The sequence below is a fragment of the Castanea sativa genome, chromosome 12 (assembly GCF_040712315.1).
Source record: "Castanea sativa cultivar Marrone di Chiusa Pesio chromosome 12, ASM4071231v1".
NCBI classification, from domain to species: domain Eukaryota; kingdom Viridiplantae; phylum Streptophyta; class Magnoliopsida; order Fagales; family Fagaceae; genus Castanea; species Castanea sativa.
The window spans coordinates 22,050,448-22,070,795 of record NC_134024.1 but is presented as its reverse complement, the minus strand read 5'-3'; the positions used below and the strand labels follow the sequence as shown (position 1 = coordinate 22,070,795).

Genomic DNA, 20,348 nt, shown 5'->3' with positions numbered 1-20,348 from the left:
ATTCAAGTCGTAAGTTCTTGGGCTATGTTACCTATCAAAATGGGTGTCTTGGTCTATGTATTGCACTTTTGTATTTGATTTCTAGTTAGGAATCTTTTTAAAGGTTTTTTAGAATAAAATGGCAACCTTTGGTTCTCTTTGTTAATATGTGTGTGTGTGTGCGTGCGCGCGCGCCTGTGCGTGTGTGTGTGTGTGTTTTATAACATGATGTACTGAGTTATTTAGAGATGATACTTACCTAAAAGGCTAAAACAAATAAAAAATAAAAAAAATTCTAGAGATGGTATTAGAAGTTGAGACGAATTCTGATACACTTTCTCTTTTTTCTTGAATTGTACATTTGTTGTTAGCTTGTCCGATTCAGATATTCTAGTCATTCATAAATAAGTGCTCTCTTCCATAATTCTTGCAATTATATTTTTGATTTGAACTTTATAAAAAAATAATCATGACTTCAACAAGTAGACCTAAACTTTAGTAGCCTGGTGGATGGCTTAAGTTTGTGTTTCAAATTCTTGAGCCCTATGCTTTCCTTCAAGAGTGGTAAAGTGGCTGGGTTCACTCTTCTATGGATAAACTGAGAAACTACTTCTAAAAATTATAAAGTTTGCTCCTGGATCATGGTAGTGTTCATAAACACACAACTTCTACTAGGATTTCTTAAAAAGAAGTTTTTTGAACCTGACTGTGTGCTTTCACCTATATTCATGGCTGCACTAGAGATAAGAAATAACTTAGGAAACCAATAACTTTTCATGTAGAAAAATTTTGGCCAATAGTGGGAAACTCTGTCATGTCACAATGTGATAAATGGATTGGATCATTGGAGATAGTGGGAATTGGTTTCCTAACTAGAAATTGCATGCTCCGGTTCCCTCCATGGTAGCCTTCTTTGAGTTGATGGTGGCTCTGATAAGATCTTTACTATTATGGGTTTCTTTCACTGGTGGTCCTAGAAATGATGTCTCCAGTGATCTATCTTTTTGCATTTTTAATGCCTTATTTTTGCTTGATAGTTTTATATTGGCGTATGCGTTGATTACTTTCCATATACTTGGGGCTTGATCCTTACATTCATTCCTTTATTGATTTTTATTATCAAAAACTAAAAATAGGAAAGTGTAAGCTATGCTGAGTAGCTAGCCAGATACCTTGTTATAGTCATACAAGAAATATAAAGCAGCACTCATAAATAATGCTTACAGTCTAAAGATGTAGGAAGTTAGATGAAAAAGGTTGCAATACCTTAGAAAGCCTAAAAATGATATGTTTTTGTGGGAAAAAGAAAAAAGAAGAAATACTAGGAAAAAGAAGAATTTTTTTCACACAACAAATAGGATTGATTTAGGAAGTACATTTCCAAATGACAGGAAGAATGGAAAGTGTGGGTATAAACTTGTAAAAGTGAAAAAAGCAATTTGAGAGATTTGTGCATGATTGTGTATCAGGAGCTCAATATGTGAGGTGATTTCTAAGTGCCAAAAATTCAGCTTTGAAGGCAATACTTTTTTCCGCCTTTTTGTGTATAGTCTTTTAAGGCAATATCTTTTTAAAAAGCAATTCCTCATAATCAGGAGGGATCCTTTCCCAGTCTAAGTTGGATTTTACTAAGTGCTTCTATGTCATGTTAAGATTTGAGACGTATTTGGACCACCTATTGTTTTGCTTTGCCATAACAATTGTGCTTTAGGTCTAATTGGTTGATTATTAATTCTCACCAATTTCTTCTTTGGGGCTTGGGCTGAACTGATAGATCATATTGTTGGGATTGCTAGTTTTAATATATATATATATATATATATATATATATATATATATATATATATATATATATATATATATATTTTTTTTTTTGGTTTTATTGGGAAGATATGCTCACTTTTTAGTGTCAAACTGGTGAATTGTACCACACCATCTCAACCATATATAATATTGTGACATGGTAACTTGAATCAGGGAATGAGAAACCACTATGAACATAAATGCACCCCCCCCCTCCATCTTCAGTAGTATTTCATAGGGCCTCTAATGTATTGGCTATTGAACTGCCAATGGAATCCAATTAAGTTTCTAACTTTTAACTGCATGTTCTATCACAATAAGGCTGCCAATTTCTACAACACCATTCTTGGTGACAATTTCATACCACCACAAGCAACTTTAAAACACAAAGGTATAAGCTAACAAGAATGTAAGATAGACTGATCAATTTGCGAAAGTTGTTTTGCCACATCAATCATTGTTGTTGGCAGGTAAAGTTAAAGCACATGGGTGAGGGCATAACCATCACATATGAGTGAAAGGATTGAGACCCAAAGACAATACTGTGAATTTTGCAACTCAACCCACAGATGCCGCAATCCTATGTTGGAGAATTCTCTGAGAATTTTGCAGCCCAACCCACATCCTATGTTTGCCCTGCCCTTTAAACAACCAATACCAAAATATTCTAGCAAACAAGCATTTCAAGAGCCACGCCTCGCAAATTTACTATCTATATCGCAAGGATGCATTATAAAGAGTGAAATATTTGCACGCAAGATTCTTACTTTGTACCTTCGTGCTTTGCTTCAAAACCAAGTCAGCATCTCATTTTTTCACTTATTTTATAAAACCCACACTGAACTTCCAAGTAATTTAATAAATAATGCCAGAAACTTTATGTGTTCAACTAAATTACTTAAGATCCTTTGATATTTTTATGTTGTGTCATTCACCACCCTTTAAAGAACAATTTGTTGCCTGATTACTGTTTAAATAATCTGTATTGCTTCCCAAATTGGGATGGAAATCATCCAATTGTAAAAGTTTTTAATTGCTTTTAGCATGGAGATTGCTTGTATAATAGCTTATGCCTTTATCTACTCCAAATGTCAATGGAGAAAAATAATGTGCTTTATGTAGGATTTGTTAAAGGAGAAAAATAATGTGCTTTATGTAGGATTAGCTGATTTCTTAAATTCGTTGGAAATTATTATCCTTATGATTTTTTTTTGTTTGTTTTTTTTTACTGTTTTAAATGATTTTTCTTCATGATTTAGCTGTGAAATTTCAAATCCATCTCTCATGTAGATATTTACATGTGTATGTGTGTGTGAGAGAGATATATAAAGACTCCTAGTCAAATCCATTAAAGCATATTACATGTGTATGTGTGTGTCAGAAACGGCTAGAGAAATAAAGAATTCCACTTGTATTGAGGTATTATTTTTAAAAATAACTTACCAATTACATAGGAACAACAAAGATCAAGGCTGGATTGAATCCCCAATTATAGCAAAGTACTCTATTTAATCCTGAGTTATAGATGTACTTCTTCTTGCTATTCATTATTTTAGCATCCTTTTGTTAAATAATTCCAATAAGCTGCTCTTCAGTATAGATTTTCCTTACATGTAGAATAGCATTCCTTTGCCCCCACACTATTAATGATCTCACAGTAGCACTCTAATCTTTGCAGTATGGAGCCTCGGATCGATGACGAGCCACAGATCTTACACCCTGGTCCGCTTGATAAGTCATTGTTGACGCGACAACGATATCATCGATCAGAGGACATTTGGAATGGCGAGGTGAAATATCTAGTTCTAACAACCGCTTTAATTTTTACGTTGTCTTTGACTTTTAGTTAGCAAGTTCTTTCAAAGTTGTATTTGTAGTTGTAACAACCGCTATAATTTTTATGGATTTTGCAGGACTCGGGAACACTAATGTGCCGTGGTCGCACTAAGGAGATGGCAACCATTCAGATGGGAGATAATCGGGTGATTGACATTATCAAGTTGCTAAGGCTGGAAGGATTGTTTAGGGCTCCTTCCAGAGAGATTGATCATTGCCTAATATTGGCCCTAGTTGAGCGATGGCGGCCGGAGACTCATACGTTCCATCTTCCATATGGTGAGATGGCAATCACCCTACAAGATGTGGAGGTCATTTTCAGACTTCCTATAGACGGTGAGGTCTTGGTTGGGCCGACTACTATGGTGGATGGGGATTGGCGAGATCTGTGCATGGAGTTACTTGGTTTTACTCCGGCGAATGACAACAAAACTTTGATGGGGCAAAGAATTCTCATCAGCCGCCTTGTTGACGCCATTGCAGCGCCATTGCCTCATGACGCAACGGAGATGCAGATACACCAGTATGCTCGGTGCTATATTTTAGTGCTGCTAGGGGATAAGCTTTTCATGGACAAGTTGAGAGCTAGGGTGCATCTAATGTTCTTGGCATTCTTGCGTGACCTTCGTGATCCGCCACAGTATAGTTGGGGTAATGGTTGCTTGGCCTGGTTGTACAGAGAGTTGTATCGGGCAAGCAAGAAAGGGGCATTGTAGATTGGTGGGGCGTGCACATTGGTCCAGTATTGGGCATGGGCAAGGTTGCCATTCTTGTGCCCGAGGATAGAGCCCCCACCTGGATGTGATTATGGCCCATGGCCATATGCTCCACTTGCATTTAAGTAAGTATTTTCTTGATATTTAGTGTGTTCTGCAATATACTCTTCTTAGTAACTATAACATGGGTATTATCTTATCTTATGTTATTTGCTCGTAACAGTAGGTGGGTGCGGGTGCCAAGCTCAAAGAGTTGGCCATCCGGCATGGCCTTGATCCACTATCGCGAGCAATTAGTTAGAATGCAGTCGGACCAAGTATGGCAAACAAAAATTCTGTTTGGTTATGTTAATTTTCCTTAAGAATATGACTGTTTCATCCTTTAACATATCTTCTGTTTTAATTTTTGTTTTTCCCTTTATCTATGTATTCTCCCTTGTTTCACATTCCTTGATGTAATGCTAATATTTTTTTGTTTCTATTGTAGATTGTGTGGCAGCCATACGAGGCAGACTTTGGCCACCTTCCTCACTTTTGCGTTGTAGGGAGGGATACATGGACGGCAAGGGTGCCACTTCTGTGTTTTTGCATAGTAGAGATACACCACCCAGATCATGTCCTTCGTCAGTTTGGGTTTGCGCAAGAGCGGCCCAACCATGTTGTGTACAATGAAAGATTGCATAAAATAGACTTGCATGGGAAGGTGGAAAAGAATTGGAGGGAGGAGCATGGACCGTATATCCTTACATGGGATATGAGACAACAATGACTTTGCCATGCACCTTCTCAGACTGGTGAGATGCCTCGTGATCATGACTATTACCGCTGGTACCGTTCGGTCACTCGAAAGTATGTCGACCGCAACAGCGCAAAATCAGATATATCGGTAATGTGTTCTAATTAGATATATCTTAGTTGAGTATTTGAGTAGATTAATAGGTACTATATTATCCATTCTACAATTGATACGTAAATGTCTCAATTCTGATTGTACTGGTTCTTTCTCGGTTTCAGATTGAAAGCCATTTAGCGCTGTTGGAGATGCTTCCTGTAGGCATTCGAGCACATAACCATGTCCGACGCGTCCTAAAAGATTTGGCTGGGCTTGGTGGTGGTCCTGCAGTAAATGGGGAGGCAAACAATGGGCATGAGACTGAATCAGCAGTTACTGCAACCCCAAGCACAAGCGCAGTACCCGTAAGTACATCGACCTGTGCTCGGCATGCTACTACAGCTAGGGGCTGTGGTGGGCCTGCTATTGCAAGCCCAAGCACAAGCGCAGCTAAGGGCCATGGTCGGCCTGCTACAGCAAGCCGAAGCACAAGTGCAGCTAGGGGCCATGGTCAGTGTGCAACAACCGCTCGGGTTGTAAGTAGTCCTGAGATACCTGCACCCATCCCGCACGTATCTCTCTAGCCCGAGGTCCCTTCACCCATGGTAGATGCATCTCCTCAGCCCGAGGTCCCTTCACCCACCCCACCTTCGCAGCCTAGTTTTGATCTCGGTATTCATTCTTAGTTGACCCCTCCTATGCACCCCGAGACACCCTTAAACCCATCCACCAGCTCCAGTGCACCCACTTTGCCTATAGACCCACCCCGTACTGAACCCATGACATTGATCCCCACTCCTGGCCTCTACACAGAGCATCATTACCCACTTACCTCATCCTCATTTGACCCTTTAGGACCTCCAGTTGGGATTGACACTCCACAGCTAGATACTGATGTACCGGACGAGCATCCCCCTCATTAGCCCTCACCCCCACGAGGTAGACCACAACGTGCTAGAAGAACTCCCACTTGTGGGACAGGTGGACATAAAATAGGACACAAAGGCAGCTCTATGGTACGATACCATTAATTACGATGTATAGGCCTATTTTGCAGTTCACTTTTTCTTATCATTACACCAAATATTGATTGTATGCATCTAATGTCTTTGCAGCACGATGATGGGCCTAAGGATGATGCCCCGCAGCCTCCTCCCCCGCCCAAAAATTACACGAGGGTTAAAAAACGCAAAATTGGTGAACCTTGAAAAAGAGGTTTGTTACAGAGGTATTGCTGGAGATTTATATTTGATCTTAATTGTGATATATTTCTATATCCTGGATTCTCCACATGTTTTGTACTTAATTGTGACTTATAGCAGTATTACTTGTGTAGGTGATGGCTAGTAGGACGAAAATATATATAGTCATGGAATTTGTGACTGGTGGGGAATTGTTTGACAAAATTGTAAGATAGTGCTTGTTTCCTACTGATGACTAACATATGTGATCTGGAATGAAGTGCCCTAAATTATGTGTACATGATCTGTTAATAGACTCTACTTATCATAAAAATGAATGATCTGTTAATAAACTCTATATAATTAACTGGTGTTTATGCTATTTCTTGATCCAGGCAAGTAAAGGAAGGTTGAAGGAAGATGAAGCTAGAAAGTATTTTCAGCAACTTACTAATGCTGTAGATTACTGTCATAGCAGAGGCGTATTTCATAGAGACCTAAAGGTGTGATTTCTATTTTTGTTTGAGCTATCTGTTTACCTATTCTCTTAATGTTTGAGCTGCTAAATCCAGCTAGGTCCAAGACATTTCAAAATTGACTTACTTGGTCCCTAATCACCGTCATAGAGAGGAGAAAATTGAGTGACAGTTTAGGGACCAAGTTGGTCAGTTTTGAAATGTCTTGGACTTGATTCGCATTAGCCCAAATTTCAGGGGTTTGCCTGTATTTTACCCTAAAATTAATTTATGCAGTCGGAAGCGATGAACTGATTTTTATGTATAATTGAATGACATTGAATCTATTATAAGAAAATAAAATAAAATAAAGATGTCATTGTGGTTTGTCATTTGCAGCTAGAGAATTTACTGCTGGATGCTAATGCAGTTCTTAAAGTTTCGGATTTTGGATTAAGTGCACAACCACAACAAGTTCGAGTGAGTATGATGACTTATGGTGAGTTTGGTTGGGCTTTTTGAAAAAGTGCATAATGAAAAAGTTGAGTTTTTAAAAAGTGCATAATGAAAAAGTGATTTTCAAAAAGCTGAGTGTTTGGTAAAAACTATTAAAAAGTGCTTTTTGAAAAAACTTAGTGTTTGGCTAGCACTTATAAAAGTGGCAGTTTGAAGGGTAAATTACTAAAAAGGACAATGTCTATATAAAAAGAATTTTTTGTTTTAATTATCTCTTTTAATGCAAGTTATGGACACAATATTTTCACAAAAAATTCACAATAAAGTTTATATAACAAGTTGTTAATAGTAGGGGGAAAAAAAAATGTCACTAGTAGGTCTAGATGAGAACTAATAACAACTTACTATGTAAACTTTATTATGAAATTGTTATAAAAATATTATGTCTATAGTACTATTTTTTTCTAAAAAAAAATAGTACTAACTTAAAAAGTTTAGAGATATAATAAAATGTCACAATATTTTCACAATACTAATTTAAAATTAATCTTTGTAAAATAAAATTTTATTAACACTTATCTTTTAAATAAATTGTTCTAGTACCCATAATTTTTTCTCCACTACATACTCTATAACATCACAACTTTAAAAAAAAAAAATTGTAAAATAATTTGTGTTCTTACTCATTATATTTTCTTCTACGTTGCATAACCAAACCCAAAAACTTTCTTTTTTTTTTTTTTTTCTTTCACTTTTTTCTCCTCCACATCTTTTGTTCGTCCTTATCTCCTGATCTTCTTTTTTTTTTCTTTCACTTTTTTCTCCCCCACATCTTTTGTTCATCCTTATCTCCTTCGTCCTTATCTCCTGATCTTCTTATCTTCAGTTCCTCCAGACACACACACCCACCCACCCACCCACACACCCACACACAGATCAGAGAAGACGAAGAAGAAGACGAAGAAGAAGATGAACGAAGAAGAAGACGAACGAAGCAGAAGAAGAGGAAGAAGCAGAGAAGACGAAGAAAGCAGAAGAAGAGGAAGAAGATTGAGAGGGTGATTCGGTAATTTTAGGTCTCAGCTATCCGTTGAGCTGAAAACGTTGATGCGCGTTTGAGATATGGACCTTTAGACCACCATTTCAGAAATCAGCGTTTTTGCCTTTGCCTTAAAACGCAACTTTTATCTAAAATTTGCGTTTAGGCTTCACCAAACGCCCAGCCACTGCCAACTTTATGTAAAAGCTACATTTTGGGTCCTAAAAGCCCAACCAAACGGGCACTTAATGTGATGCAGGGAGTGCAAATTCAATTCAATTCAATTCAATTTAATGGGCTTTGGCTTCATTTTGTGTTCGTTGTTTTGGAGGGGGGGGGGGGGGGGTGTGGATGGAAGAAAGTTATGCGCTGGTTGGAAGTTATTTATACATAAACTGAGTCTAATACCTTATCTTTATATTATAGTACTTCCGATCATAATTGAGTTTATCTTTGTGTGTGTGTAATAAACTTTAATACAGTGAGTTTATCTTTGTGTGTGTGTAATAAACTTTAATACAGTGACTGAAGCCTTACCCAACTTATTTGATCTTAGTATTCATTGTTTCATGTCAAGACTATTACTAAGGATGGCATGTTTGAAATACGAAACTTTGTTGCATTTGTTTGAAATGTTTCGTAATCTGTCTATATTTATAAGCTCAAAGCTGGTTACATGAGGAATCTATCTGACTACAGATATTCAAGGCTGAATTCACATGTCCTCCATGGTTCTCCTCAAGTGCAAAAAAACTAATCAAAAGAATCCTGGACCCTAGTCCCTCAACTGCATGTCATTTTTCTCTCTCCTTTGTCTTGTTTGCTATCTTTTATTTCTTGTGTATTTACTATGTATGCTAATCATGTGAAACAGCGGATTACAATTGCCGAGGTCATTGAGAATGAGTGGTTTAAGAAAGGATACAAGCCACCTAGTTTTGAGCAAGCTGATATTAGTCTTGCTGATGTGGATTCTATCTTCAACGAAATAGGGGTAAGATCATTGTTTCACCTTTCTTTTTGGATGGGTGGGGGTTTTTTGGTCATTTAGCACTCATGTGTGTCTTTGTACTTGCTGTTTGGACAGCATTCTGGAGAGCTTGTTGTGGAGAGGAGGGAAGAAGGACTTGTGCCTGTGGCACCTGTCACTATGAATGCATTTGAGCTAATCTCTACATCTCAGGGTCTCAACCTCAATACCCTTTTTGAAAAGCAAATGGTATGCTTGACTTTGGTTGTTGGCCTTGGTAAATAGAAAACTTCCTCTTTTTTATTTAATTTTTATTTTTTTCCTGAATGGTAAATAAGATATCTGACATGGAGAAACTTGAACTCAAGAACCTCATATTTCATTTGTTACTCAAGTATAAGCTCATCAGAAAGGATAAGGTTTGATTTAGTACTCAAGTATTTGTTGCATCATTACTTGATCTTTGTTTTGTCATTGTACTAGCTTTGTTGGAACATCCGCTGATGTTCTTAATTTCTTTAGTTCTTTATAAATATTTAAACATTTTTTGAGTGAAAATTCATATATTTTTTTACATGGTACTCTAGATCCAAGATTTTCAATTTAGTAAAGACATCAAGACCTTGCTAAGATGACATACTAAGCAATAAGTGCAAAATTTAAGTTGGAGATGCAATCTTTTGGCAACTGTATGCTTCAGCCATTTAAAACTTCCTGTTATATATAACTATTCGTTTTCTATAGAAAATTCTCATGATGTGGAGGGTAGGAAAATTTCTCACGTACCTTCTGTTCCTCTTCTTATTGTGGTGATTTACAAGCGTTTCAGCTGAAGATGAGGACATGTTAACTTGGAAATATTTGTGCTTAAAGCTGAGAGTGAGGGGTGCGATGGGTTAGAAGGTGGGGGACACCTTCAGGTCCTGCTATCTGTATGGTTCCTGAAGTTGTTGCTGTTCATTTCTAGAGTTGAAACAGTGAATCATAATCAATTTCACCAATAGTGCATTTTAAATAAAGCCATTGAGCTCTAGCTCAAATGGATCTTCTTCTCTTTGAAAGAATAAGGTGGAGGGTGAAGTCATAGGTTAAACATGCACTGGATGCACGAGTAATTACCAATTAAAAAAAGCAGTGCATCCCAGATAAAATGAGCCAGTTCTATTGGAAGTTTGTTACTGTAAACCAACTTGTGTGGGATGACATAAGAAATAAATCGGTTTCCCTTAACTTGAGTCAAACTCCATGGGATGACATGAGTTCTTATTTTATCGAATAGCTGTTTGAATCTAGAGGTTTTCTCATGTGGCCTTTTTCATGAACTTTTAACTCTTCACCATCTTGTGTAAAGTTTCCATAATCACGATATATGTTCCTTCTTGTCATGACTAGCAAATAAATGGCTCTGATATTTTATTCTTGTCATTACTAGCATCTAACTGGGTCTAACGTATTTGTAGAAATATAGAAGGCAACTCACTTGTTTAATATGACCTACACCTGAATAAAAGCATTTCTTTATTTGCTGAAATTATTCATTGTCTGTGCCTTACTTTCCCTTTATTGGATTTGCTTTGATGGCGTGATTCATCATTGTTGCAGTCATCATATGGTTTCGTGGACTACCATGACCGGACATCTGCAGCCCTTGCAATAATGAATTTGCATGGGCGCCAACTGTAAGCATTCACTTATCATACATCAACTGTGGTCATTTTAGTCCCTTCTTTGTAACATTTAATCTTGGTATTCTGTTAGGCATTGAACATGATGGAAGGGATCTACTTTATATATATGTATATGTAAAGAATCTATTGATAGATTTCTCATCATTTGGAAATTAAAAAATTATGTTATTAACTGCTCATACAAGTATAAATGGACTTTGCCATTAATGCTCCTCTTTCCAATTAGTCGTTTTAGTTCTCAAATCAGAAGTATTTCCTCATTTTTGGCAGTTCCACATATATCATGATGCTTTAACTTTCATTAAATGTCTTATTCCTTTTTTATTTTACTTATGGTCTTTTGGTTTTAATGGCTATTCCTTTTTGTTATATTACAATTTCAGTTATGGTCAGGCACTTAAGGTGAATTGGGCATATACCAATAACCAGAGGGAGGATACATCAGGTTACTTTAGGCTTTCATTCTTCTTCATCCTGCAGATTGATTTTTTTGCATGTTGAGTGCCTTTTATTAACATTCATATGTTTTTCATATGCTTGTTGAGTGCCTTTTATTAACATTCTAATTTGGTAGAGCTGGTGTTTTAGACTGTCAATCTTGAATTTTGGGTCCACTGAGTTTGGTTAATTTTGATAATGAGGCTATGTGATTTGCTATGGAAGGAACTGGAGTTACCTGTTTGTGTGATCCTCCGTGCAAACTGCGAATTTGAAATGGAAATTGGAATGTGATTTTATAGAAGAATTAATAAGTTCTGATAGCCCCGTGTATTAGATTCAGTACTGAGTAGGTATTTAGCAAGTATTCATATCTGCTGATATTGAAATGGTATCGAGAAAGTTTGATATGTTGCAAGGTAGCTCAATGAACTTATTACTATCAATGTTTGAAATTTGTCCTATTTCTTATAATTTTAGCCTCTTTGAACACATGTATGATACTAACTGTACCTGGTTCAACCCCTTTCCACATCTTTTCTAGACCGACATCTTTAGAGTCCCAATATCTTACTTCCCATAAATATGTTAGCTTCCTTCTTCCTGTATGAAGGACATGCCCTGGTTGTAAATATCAGGGCTTATGAATGCTGTTTCGACCTTGAATACTCATTTTGAGTTTAAGCCCTGGTGCATTACCCTTGGGTTTGTGTATTGTTTGAATTTACATTAAGCTGTTGATGCAATGAAATATATATTTTTTATTATTTATTGTCATTGTCATTTATTTCTGTCATCTTTGTTGTCACCATCACCATTATCATCAGCGTCTTCATTAATGTACTCTTTGGTTGCTTTTGTTGTTACTGAAATAAGATTTAATTACTTTTTGCAATTAGGCATTTGTTATATGTTACAGGACTGCTCTTATGTGCAGAATGAAGCAGTTTTTTTTTTTTTTGGTTGATAAATCGCAGAATGAAGCAGTTATGTGCATACATGTAGAGATTGTGGATATGACATACGAACTAATTGAAGTAGGAAACTAATATAGTCAGATTTACTTTTCTAGTGTGTGTAGAAATGTACTACTAGATAATCCCATGTGAAGGCGTATACTTTTACTGTTTACATTTCATACATCTGTTGGTTAGTGAGATGTGTATAGTGCAATCTCCTGTTCAGGGACTTAAACCCCCCCCAAAAAAAAAAAAAAAAAACTGTTACGTTAATGATGTAAATAATTATGGGGCTGAAGGTATCTTTATCATTGTAGGTGTAGCAGAACAAGATGGAGAACATTCAGTATGCTGAGGAACTTGTGAGGGAGTTTCTTGTCTTCAGAGGATTTACTAATACTCTGCAAACTTTTGAGAGTGAATTAGGCACAGATATTGGTAAAGGGTTTCGAGTGGATAAGATTTTAGACTTAATCTTCTCAGTATACGTACCCAAATTTCAGGCAGAAAAATTAGTTGGTCTCTTGAGCTTTTTCAAGAAGTGCTTTTCTTCAGCATCTGAAACTGTACTTATTGCTACTTTGTCTAAATTGGAGGTCTCAATTCTGCGATACTATATTGCTCATGCCATTCAATCAGGGAGGAGGGACAAAGTTGTAGATTTGTTCGAGATGAATGGCAATGAATTTTTGCAGAGGGGCAAGGACTGGACTGCTTGGTTTGGTCGGTTTCTCTTTTATTCGTTCTATTGTGTTCTATTGGACTACCTTCTCCTTGATTTATAATTTTGGGCATGTGGTGCAGCCATTCCATATATAAAGAACCCAAACCTGGATCCTGTATTTCGTATTTATTTCTCAAAGGAATGGTATGAGGTCTTACGTCTTTCTGTGAGGAACTTCTTTAGTGAGATCTTCAATGGAACTCATATCCTTCAGAGCAAGTCATATATATATAATATAATATAATTTGATACGTTGGTTTCACCATTCCCATATATTTTCAATGCTTTTACTCCCTAGGGGTGGATCTCAAAGGCCCTACCTTAGTGAGGTTACACGTCATAAAAAAAATCTAATGCATTTACTAGTTCACAACTATCATTTTAAAAGCAGTTTTGTTTAAAAAATGCCCTTAAGTTTACTCATAATAAAAAAAAAAAAAAAAAAAAAAAAAAGTTTAATGATTGTGAAGTGTGTCTTTGGGTGTTAAATGGAATTCTAAAATAAGGATAAGCCATTATTTTTTATGCCATCTCTTTCCTCAATATTCATTTGCGCTTCTCCAAAAAAGGTCGACTCATTTATTCTCTTTGATTTGTTTCCGCCAATAATTACATGATATCATCATGATATGGGGTTTTTTTTAAAAAACTTATTTTTTTTAAGTCAATTTATTACTGACTGAGTTTTGAGAATATATCCTTAACCACACCACGCCTCCCTGCCCTATTAAAGATCAGTGCAGAGAAGAATACTGCCAACCGTCTCAGAAAGGATATAAAGCAACTCAATATTAAGTTGTCACAACTTCAAGCTTTACTGGAGGAAAGAGAAGCTCAATTAGGTCGGTTAAAGTGGTAAGGAATGGTCTTTGCTATTTCCCTTATGACTATAACAGCTATAGACACAACTATTTTGATATCTGTCATCCTTTTTTTTTTTTTTTTTTGGGAACTCAGTAATGCTTCATCACTACCGGATGCAAGCACAGGACAAACCAAAAGTTCATCAAGTTTTATGCATGAAGATCCTATTATATACAGGGAGATACATGAAGCCTGTGCTCCTGCTACTCCACAATTAGCTGAAACTGTGCTGGATCAAGATTTTGTTACTGGGCCTTCTCAAGTTCAATCTGAGCTTACCACATCCAAGTTGTTTCATGATTCAACCACTTCATCAAATCTTGATATAGGAGATGGTAGAACTGGTGATTCCAGTCAAATGTGGCAAGATGGCCCCTGTATTGGTAGATTGCTGTTCTGTACAGTTTCTCTTCCATAAGTTCATGATAGTGAACAAGCCAATGGAAGTTTTTTTATAAAAATTATAGGAGTAGTTGACATTTATGGGGTGACATGTTGAGCTTTCATTAGTGGGAAGATAAGATAGATGATATCAGAAACCTGTAAATTTAGAGATGTCTAGTAGAGTAGAGCAGTTGTGAAAGATAAGGGCAGATAATGTAAAAAATTTGCGAATTTAAAAAATGTGTGAAGTAACCCTACATTTATGCTTCATTATTTGAGCAGATCAATTGGCTAATGTAGAATATTTAGGAAAAAAAATATGACTTCAGTGGCAAGAGAGTTGATGTGTGAAATGGGATTGTCAATCTGAACAGCAAGAGAAGGTTAAAATTTAGATATAATCTTTAAAGAAATCTAAAGAGAATCAAGATTCTGTATGAGTGGTTGACAGCATGATAAAGTAAAGCATCATTTATTTTACTGAACTAGTTTGAGAACTCATTATTTGTTTGTTTGTTTGTTTTTTTTTTTCCTGAGGAAACAGTCAAATTAATTTTTCACTGTATGGTATTGTGGGTTGAGCATTTTAATCTGGTTTCTGATTTCCTATTTTTCACTTGAATATATGAGTTAATTGTGACAATATTTATGAACTCATTGCTGGTTAAGTAATTATTGAATTTGATGTGGCAGAAAATGGCAGGGAAGTTCACATAGAAGAAGAATTTCCAGAAGTTAAAGTAGACTTTCAGGTAAAATATCTGATAAATCCATATTTCAAAATTTGAAGTTTTTAGATTTAGATCATTTTCATTTATCAATTTGTACCTTTCTCCTTAATCCTTTCTACAAAGACATTTTGTTCTTTATGTGTATGTCTAAGCTATGCTTTATTGGAGTGTCTCTAATTTCTGGAATACCATGATTTTTTAGGAGACATTTTTGGGTCACACAAGTCCAATCAGTCGGTGCCGATTTTCTGCATCAGGGAACAATATAGCCAGTGCTTATATAGATGGTACAGTAAGGTATTTGTTTTTTGGAAGTAGGTAACATTAAACTTAATAAAGATTTAATGTAAGGGTTTAAGATTCCTTGTCCCTTATGGCTGGTATATATTGAAATTCCTATATGCTAAAATGGATTTAGATGGACCCCCACCCCTTTTCTCAAAAAAGAGGAAAAGAAACAATTTCTAGATTTATCCTGCATAGATGGGTTATTGATTTGAGTTGTGACTACCTTGGTTGTTGAGCATGCTAGAGAAGGCTTGGTGCATGTCCCTTTTTTTAAATTTCTAATTATGGGCTGATTTCAAGTTGATTCCTTATTATTCTCAACACATTTAAATCAAAGGATGTGGACGTATGACTCTTCAACTCCGGCATCAAGAAATGCGACCATTTATTGTGGGGCAGAGATCATGTCACTTGACTGGGAGTGTAAATCTGACCGCTTGGTATGTAAATTGGCCTTTATGAGTGATTGCATATATGGTTTGATATTGAATGATGTTGATTATTTCAGATCGAAATTCATTCTTTTAAGTTTTGTGGTTCTTTTTGACAAAAGCTGCTCATAGGCACAGCTGATGAGGGCATTAAAGCATGGAATGTTGAAAAGAGAGTTGTTTGCGATCTCAGCACAACTGAAGCATTTCCAAGGTTTATCCTATATATACTATAGCTGCAATTCTCCTCTTCCTTGGTGTTTGCTCTTAACATCTTTTTGGTGCTGCAGTGTCTTGGATCTAAAGTGCAGCCCTGTAGAACCAATTTTTGTTTCTGCGGCAGCCTCCAAAGGGTATATTCTTCTAATAGTCTTAAATGTTTGTATGGAAGTGTTAAAATATGACATTCTGTGGTCGCCGGGAGATCTGTTCAATAACACCTCTACTAGAAGCAGTGGCGGAGCTAGGATTTCAATCCAGGAGGGGCAAGATTAGAAGTCAATATTAAAAAAAAAAATCTATATTAACAAAAAAAAAGCAATAACAACTATATGTGTCATACAAAAACTAATTAAACCTAAACTATAGTTAGACATTTAAGTACTATAAAATAAATTGTGGAAATAAATTAATTTGAAAAATATTAAAAGTATAGTAATTTACTTGTAAAGTTGTATACACGTTTCACTATCTTTTCTTAATTGTTTTTGAAATTTTAGGTAAAATTCGACTTTGTATTTTTTTTTTAAAAGAATTAAAATTTTGTTCATAACATAAACCCACAATTTAAAACTGAAATGTCAAGAAATTGAGGACAATAAAAAAAATTGTGTAAAATATAGGATTATCAATTGAAATGTCATAAGAAAGACACTAAAAATGCATGATGATGATGATGATTATTATTATTATTATGGTAAGTGCATGATAATTAAAAGCTAACAGCTGATAAGTCAAAGCTCTTGGAGTGTGTTATTGTTCCTAAGGGAAATTCTTCCATTTATTTTTCCTTGTGTCAGGAAACTTTTTCCCTTTTTTTTTTTTTTTTCCTTCCTCACACGCTATCATTGACTTATTGGGCATTAGGTAAGCTTGTCATTTTCCCTTTATTTCAGCAGGCCAGGAAGCATTTTTCCTGATTTGTGTTTGATTTCTGCATCAAGGAAGGTAAAGCATTTAAAAAAAATTCCTAATAGTAGTAATATGGAATATTTTAGGAGGTGTCAGGGGGGCACTTGCCCCCTCTCGCCCCCCCCCCCCCTTAGCTCCGCCTCTGACTAGAAGTATGATGCTACTGCTATGCCAATGAGCTCTCCCCCCCCCCTCCCCTCCCCACCCCACCCCACCCAAAAAATATAATGAATAAATATATAAATAAAAATTCAAGGAATGGGATGGAGTTTAAGGTTTTGAGTTCAAGACCCATTGGATGCATGCGTAAAATTTCAATAATAAATTAATAATAATAATTATATAAAAAGAGAATTATGCTTGCATTGTGCTACTGAAATGACTTTAGTATTGGTTAAAACCATTGGGAGTGTTTCTTATGGACCCTGATCTCCGAATCATGCAATTTTCAGGAGATTGAACATGGGTTTATCTTTCTTATCTATTATTTACCATTTTTTTAGTTTTTCTTATTTTATCAATTTTATTGTTCTTTCTACTGGTGCAATAGATTGATAGGAACTCATTTTCTTTGTAGGAATGGCTCAAGTTATAACGACAATTTAGGGTTTGCTTCCTTAACTGTCTGGAACATGAAAACCTGGAAGGCTGTGGTTCGTGACTGTTTGTCTTAGAACTTTATTTTTGCGCTCAGTTGCCAGTTTTTATTTTATCCCTTAATGATCTTTGCCTTTCGTGAAGACAGTCCTTCCTCTTGGTAAAGATCCACCTGCAATAACTTCCTTATGCTTCAATCACAATGGGAAAATTTTAGCAGCTTCTGCTACTGATGGAATGATTCACATGTTTGGTATCCTTTTAATGATTATATGACCTGGTTTCTTAATCTGCATTTTAGTGGTTATCCAGTTTGCATGTGAAAACAAAAACCTTGGGTTTTAAAATTAGTGGTTGCACATACTTAAGAAGACATAAACTCCTTTTCTGCTAACCCGGCCCTTTTAAATGCATTTCGGAGGCTTACTTTTATCTTAACTGGGGGTTTAACCTAGTCATTTGATGGAAAATTAAATGGTTAACGAAAAGAAAAAGTTGCCCAATAATCACGGATGAGGGTGCCTGAGCAGAAATATCCGCATTATTATGCATACCCCTTAACTTGTCAAAGACATGGCTGCTGGTCTACAAATTACTGGATGGCCTGCACATGATTCTGCGATAAGCTCTCTTCTTTTTGGGCTTGATGAGACAAGCATTTTTAGCTTGGGGTCAGATGGAAAGGCAAGTATATCTTGGTTTTCAATTCAAAGTTAGGCGGAGCTCTGTAAATACAGCTTATTTTTTTCTTTGAACTTGATATAGCATAAGGTTTTGCCATATTATGCTAATATAACCCTCACAGAATTTGTTTTCTTGTGTTAGCTTTTGAATGGAGCTTGCAAAACCAAGGTCAAGTCCTATGGTCAAGAAACTGTAGCAGGCATTTGTCTTGCCGGCACTCTGTTACCTAAAAGTGAATTTTGGTTAAGACTATTATCCTTAGGGAAAGAGTATATTGGTTAAGATTAGCTGTACTGACTGGTTCTGAAATTTAACTGTCATCGTAGTTCTTGAACTTTGACAAAAAGTGAGATTCATTAAATGCTTTCTATGTACTCAATGATGTAATAGCCAATGTGTTGTGGAACTGGGATATTATACTACTTATATTTCAAATTGGAGGATTATGGAATTATAATGTTGTTCAATATCATAGGACCTTTATGTTATTAGATATAGGCGCTATGGTGGGGCTTTGATCTAATTTGCGTAATCTACATGAGCATAATTTTCCTTTCTGTATGACTCAATTAAATTAGTTCAATTTTGTATTTGCTATAATTTTGGCCCTCCCATTCATAAAATCCTAGTTCCGCCCCTAATTCATTGGTTTTATAACTAGTGAAGGTTCATGGAAGATTGAAATCACAAATATTAAAATAACTATGTCATTTATTTGATTCCACTAATTTTTGTGGAGGATCGTGTGCTGTGCATAATCCTTCTACCTCACTTTACCAGTGGTGAACCCTTTACTTTTTATAATGTTTGCCTGGCTTGCTGTTAGGAAAACATTTATCTGTGGCCTCTAGGCAGTTTAGAAGAATAAGTTGCAGATTGCTATTATCTGTGATTAGTTTCAAAAGAGGACCTATGAGGTCCCATGGCAACATTATGAGAAACACAAGCAGTACTATGTTACATGATTAATGGCTGTAGTGGAAATTACAACCAGCATTTTTACCTGCTTGAAGAAAATATTTACATTTTGGATGCATGTGTGTAGTGCTCGTGGGGTAGCAAGCCAACTGCTCCTGGTACAGCTTCAAATCCATTACCTCTTCCAACTCAACCATATCAGATACTTCCAACTGCTAGTATGAACCAAGGCTATTCTCCAGCTGAGTTGTTGGCTTATCAGCGCCAACTTGCTTTAAGTCAGGCTGCTGCGTCTGGCCTCTCAGGTCAAGCTCTCGTGCAAATGAGTGGACAGCATGGGCTGGCTGCTGGATCCATGGGATTGAGCTCTGGGGGATCCCAAACCATTTATGATGGATATCCTAACAATTCGTCTGGCCAACAGCTCATGTACTATCGTTAGTGGTGTTTTCAGCTGAATTCTTCCCCTCTTTTGGGTAGTATTTATAGTAAATCGTTTTTCTCTTGGTTTTTGTCAGTATACTTTGGGCTTTCTGCTTGAGATGTGAATCATTCTTCAGTAACTTTAAATTTTTGATCCCTTACGTTGTATCGTGTAAGATATGTTCTGTTTGGCTTTGTAACAGGGTCTTCTTTTGGATTTTGTTTCCTCATTCATGTCACTTGCACATGGATTGCTGTTACTTTTCATGTTAACATTTATCACATTTTCCCCAGTTCCTTGAATTTTTGGTTGTGTTAAAATCATTGGGAAAAAGCACATAAATGATGCCCATCACCAAACCGTAACAAATTTGAAGCAATTAAGACTTTCTCTGCTAGGAGTGATCCAAGGTTTGAGACTGACAGGAGTTAGAGAGAAATAATTGACTTTATCCATATGCTGATATGCATACCATTTGAGTTTAACTTGTTGAAATAGATGTGTATATTATGTGGGTTCAGACCATAATTTTCACCAAGTACTTATAATTCTTGCAAACACTAATACAATGGGCCTTGGAGTGTGCCTTGGAGTGGGACCAAAAGGGTCCAATAACACACTAGCTTCAATGGGCCTTGGGCTTTTCCGTCAACTCTTGACAAGTCCAAAGTTACCATTAATTATATTTAATACCACTATATAAATATAATTGCACTCTAGGCCTTATTAACAAATTATATCCCAAGACTTTATTATACACGTAACCCCTTCATAAAATATTCGTAGTAACACAAAGTCATAAATGTAGACTGCCACTTGT

The 20,348-nt window shown here is 36.2% G+C and overlaps 1 protein-coding gene across 5 annotated transcripts; it reads left to right on the top strand.

Moving 5' to 3' along the window:
- The first annotated feature begins 10,869 nt into the window (after positions 1-10,869).
- Positions 10,870-19,830, top strand: LOC142619623 (uncharacterized). Of its 5 annotated transcripts, none has more exons than XR_012841517.1 (15): positions 10,870-10,946; positions 11,339-11,400; positions 12,670-13,075; positions 13,157-13,276; positions 13,787-13,931; positions 14,034-14,323; positions 15,018-15,076; positions 15,258-15,352; positions 15,681-15,783; positions 15,897-15,988; positions 16,065-16,127; positions 17,483-17,558; positions 17,651-17,755; positions 18,074-18,186; positions 18,328-19,830. XR_012841517.1 is itself a non-coding variant. In XM_075792784.1 (15 exons), exons 3-15 carry the CDS (start codon positions 12,685-12,687, stop codon positions 18,466-18,468), a joined length of 1,797 nt encoding a protein of 598 aa, XP_075648899.1. In that variant the 5' UTR covers positions 10,870-10,946; positions 11,339-11,400; positions 12,670-12,684; the 3' UTR covers positions 18,469-19,830. The 5 variants fall into 5 exon arrangements, 1 of the variants encoding a protein (XP_075648899.1); XM_075792784.1 differs by having other exon boundaries at positions 17,647-17,755; XR_012841520.1 differs by lacking the exons at positions 18,074-18,186; positions 18,328-19,830 and adding an exon at positions 16,893-16,941 and having other exon boundaries at positions 17,647-17,755.
- Positions 19,831-20,348: the final 518 nt, after the last annotated feature.

What these genes read in the sequence shown, in the direction of transcription:
- LOC142619623 (XM_075792784.1), top strand. Translation starts at nt 12,685, where the DNA reads ATGGAGAACATTCAGTATGCTGAGGAACTTGTGAGGGAGTTTCTTGTC. An exon ending in GCAAGATGGCCCCTGTATTG is followed by an intron (nt 14,324 to 15,017) that starts GTAGATTGCTGT and finishes TTGATGTGGCAG; the next exon opens with AAAATGGCAGGGAAGTTCAC. An exon ending in GCTTGGGGTCAGATGGAAAG is followed by an intron (nt 18,187 to 18,327) that starts GCAAGTATATCT and finishes TTCTTGTGTTAG; the next exon opens with CTTTTGAATGGAGCTTGCAA.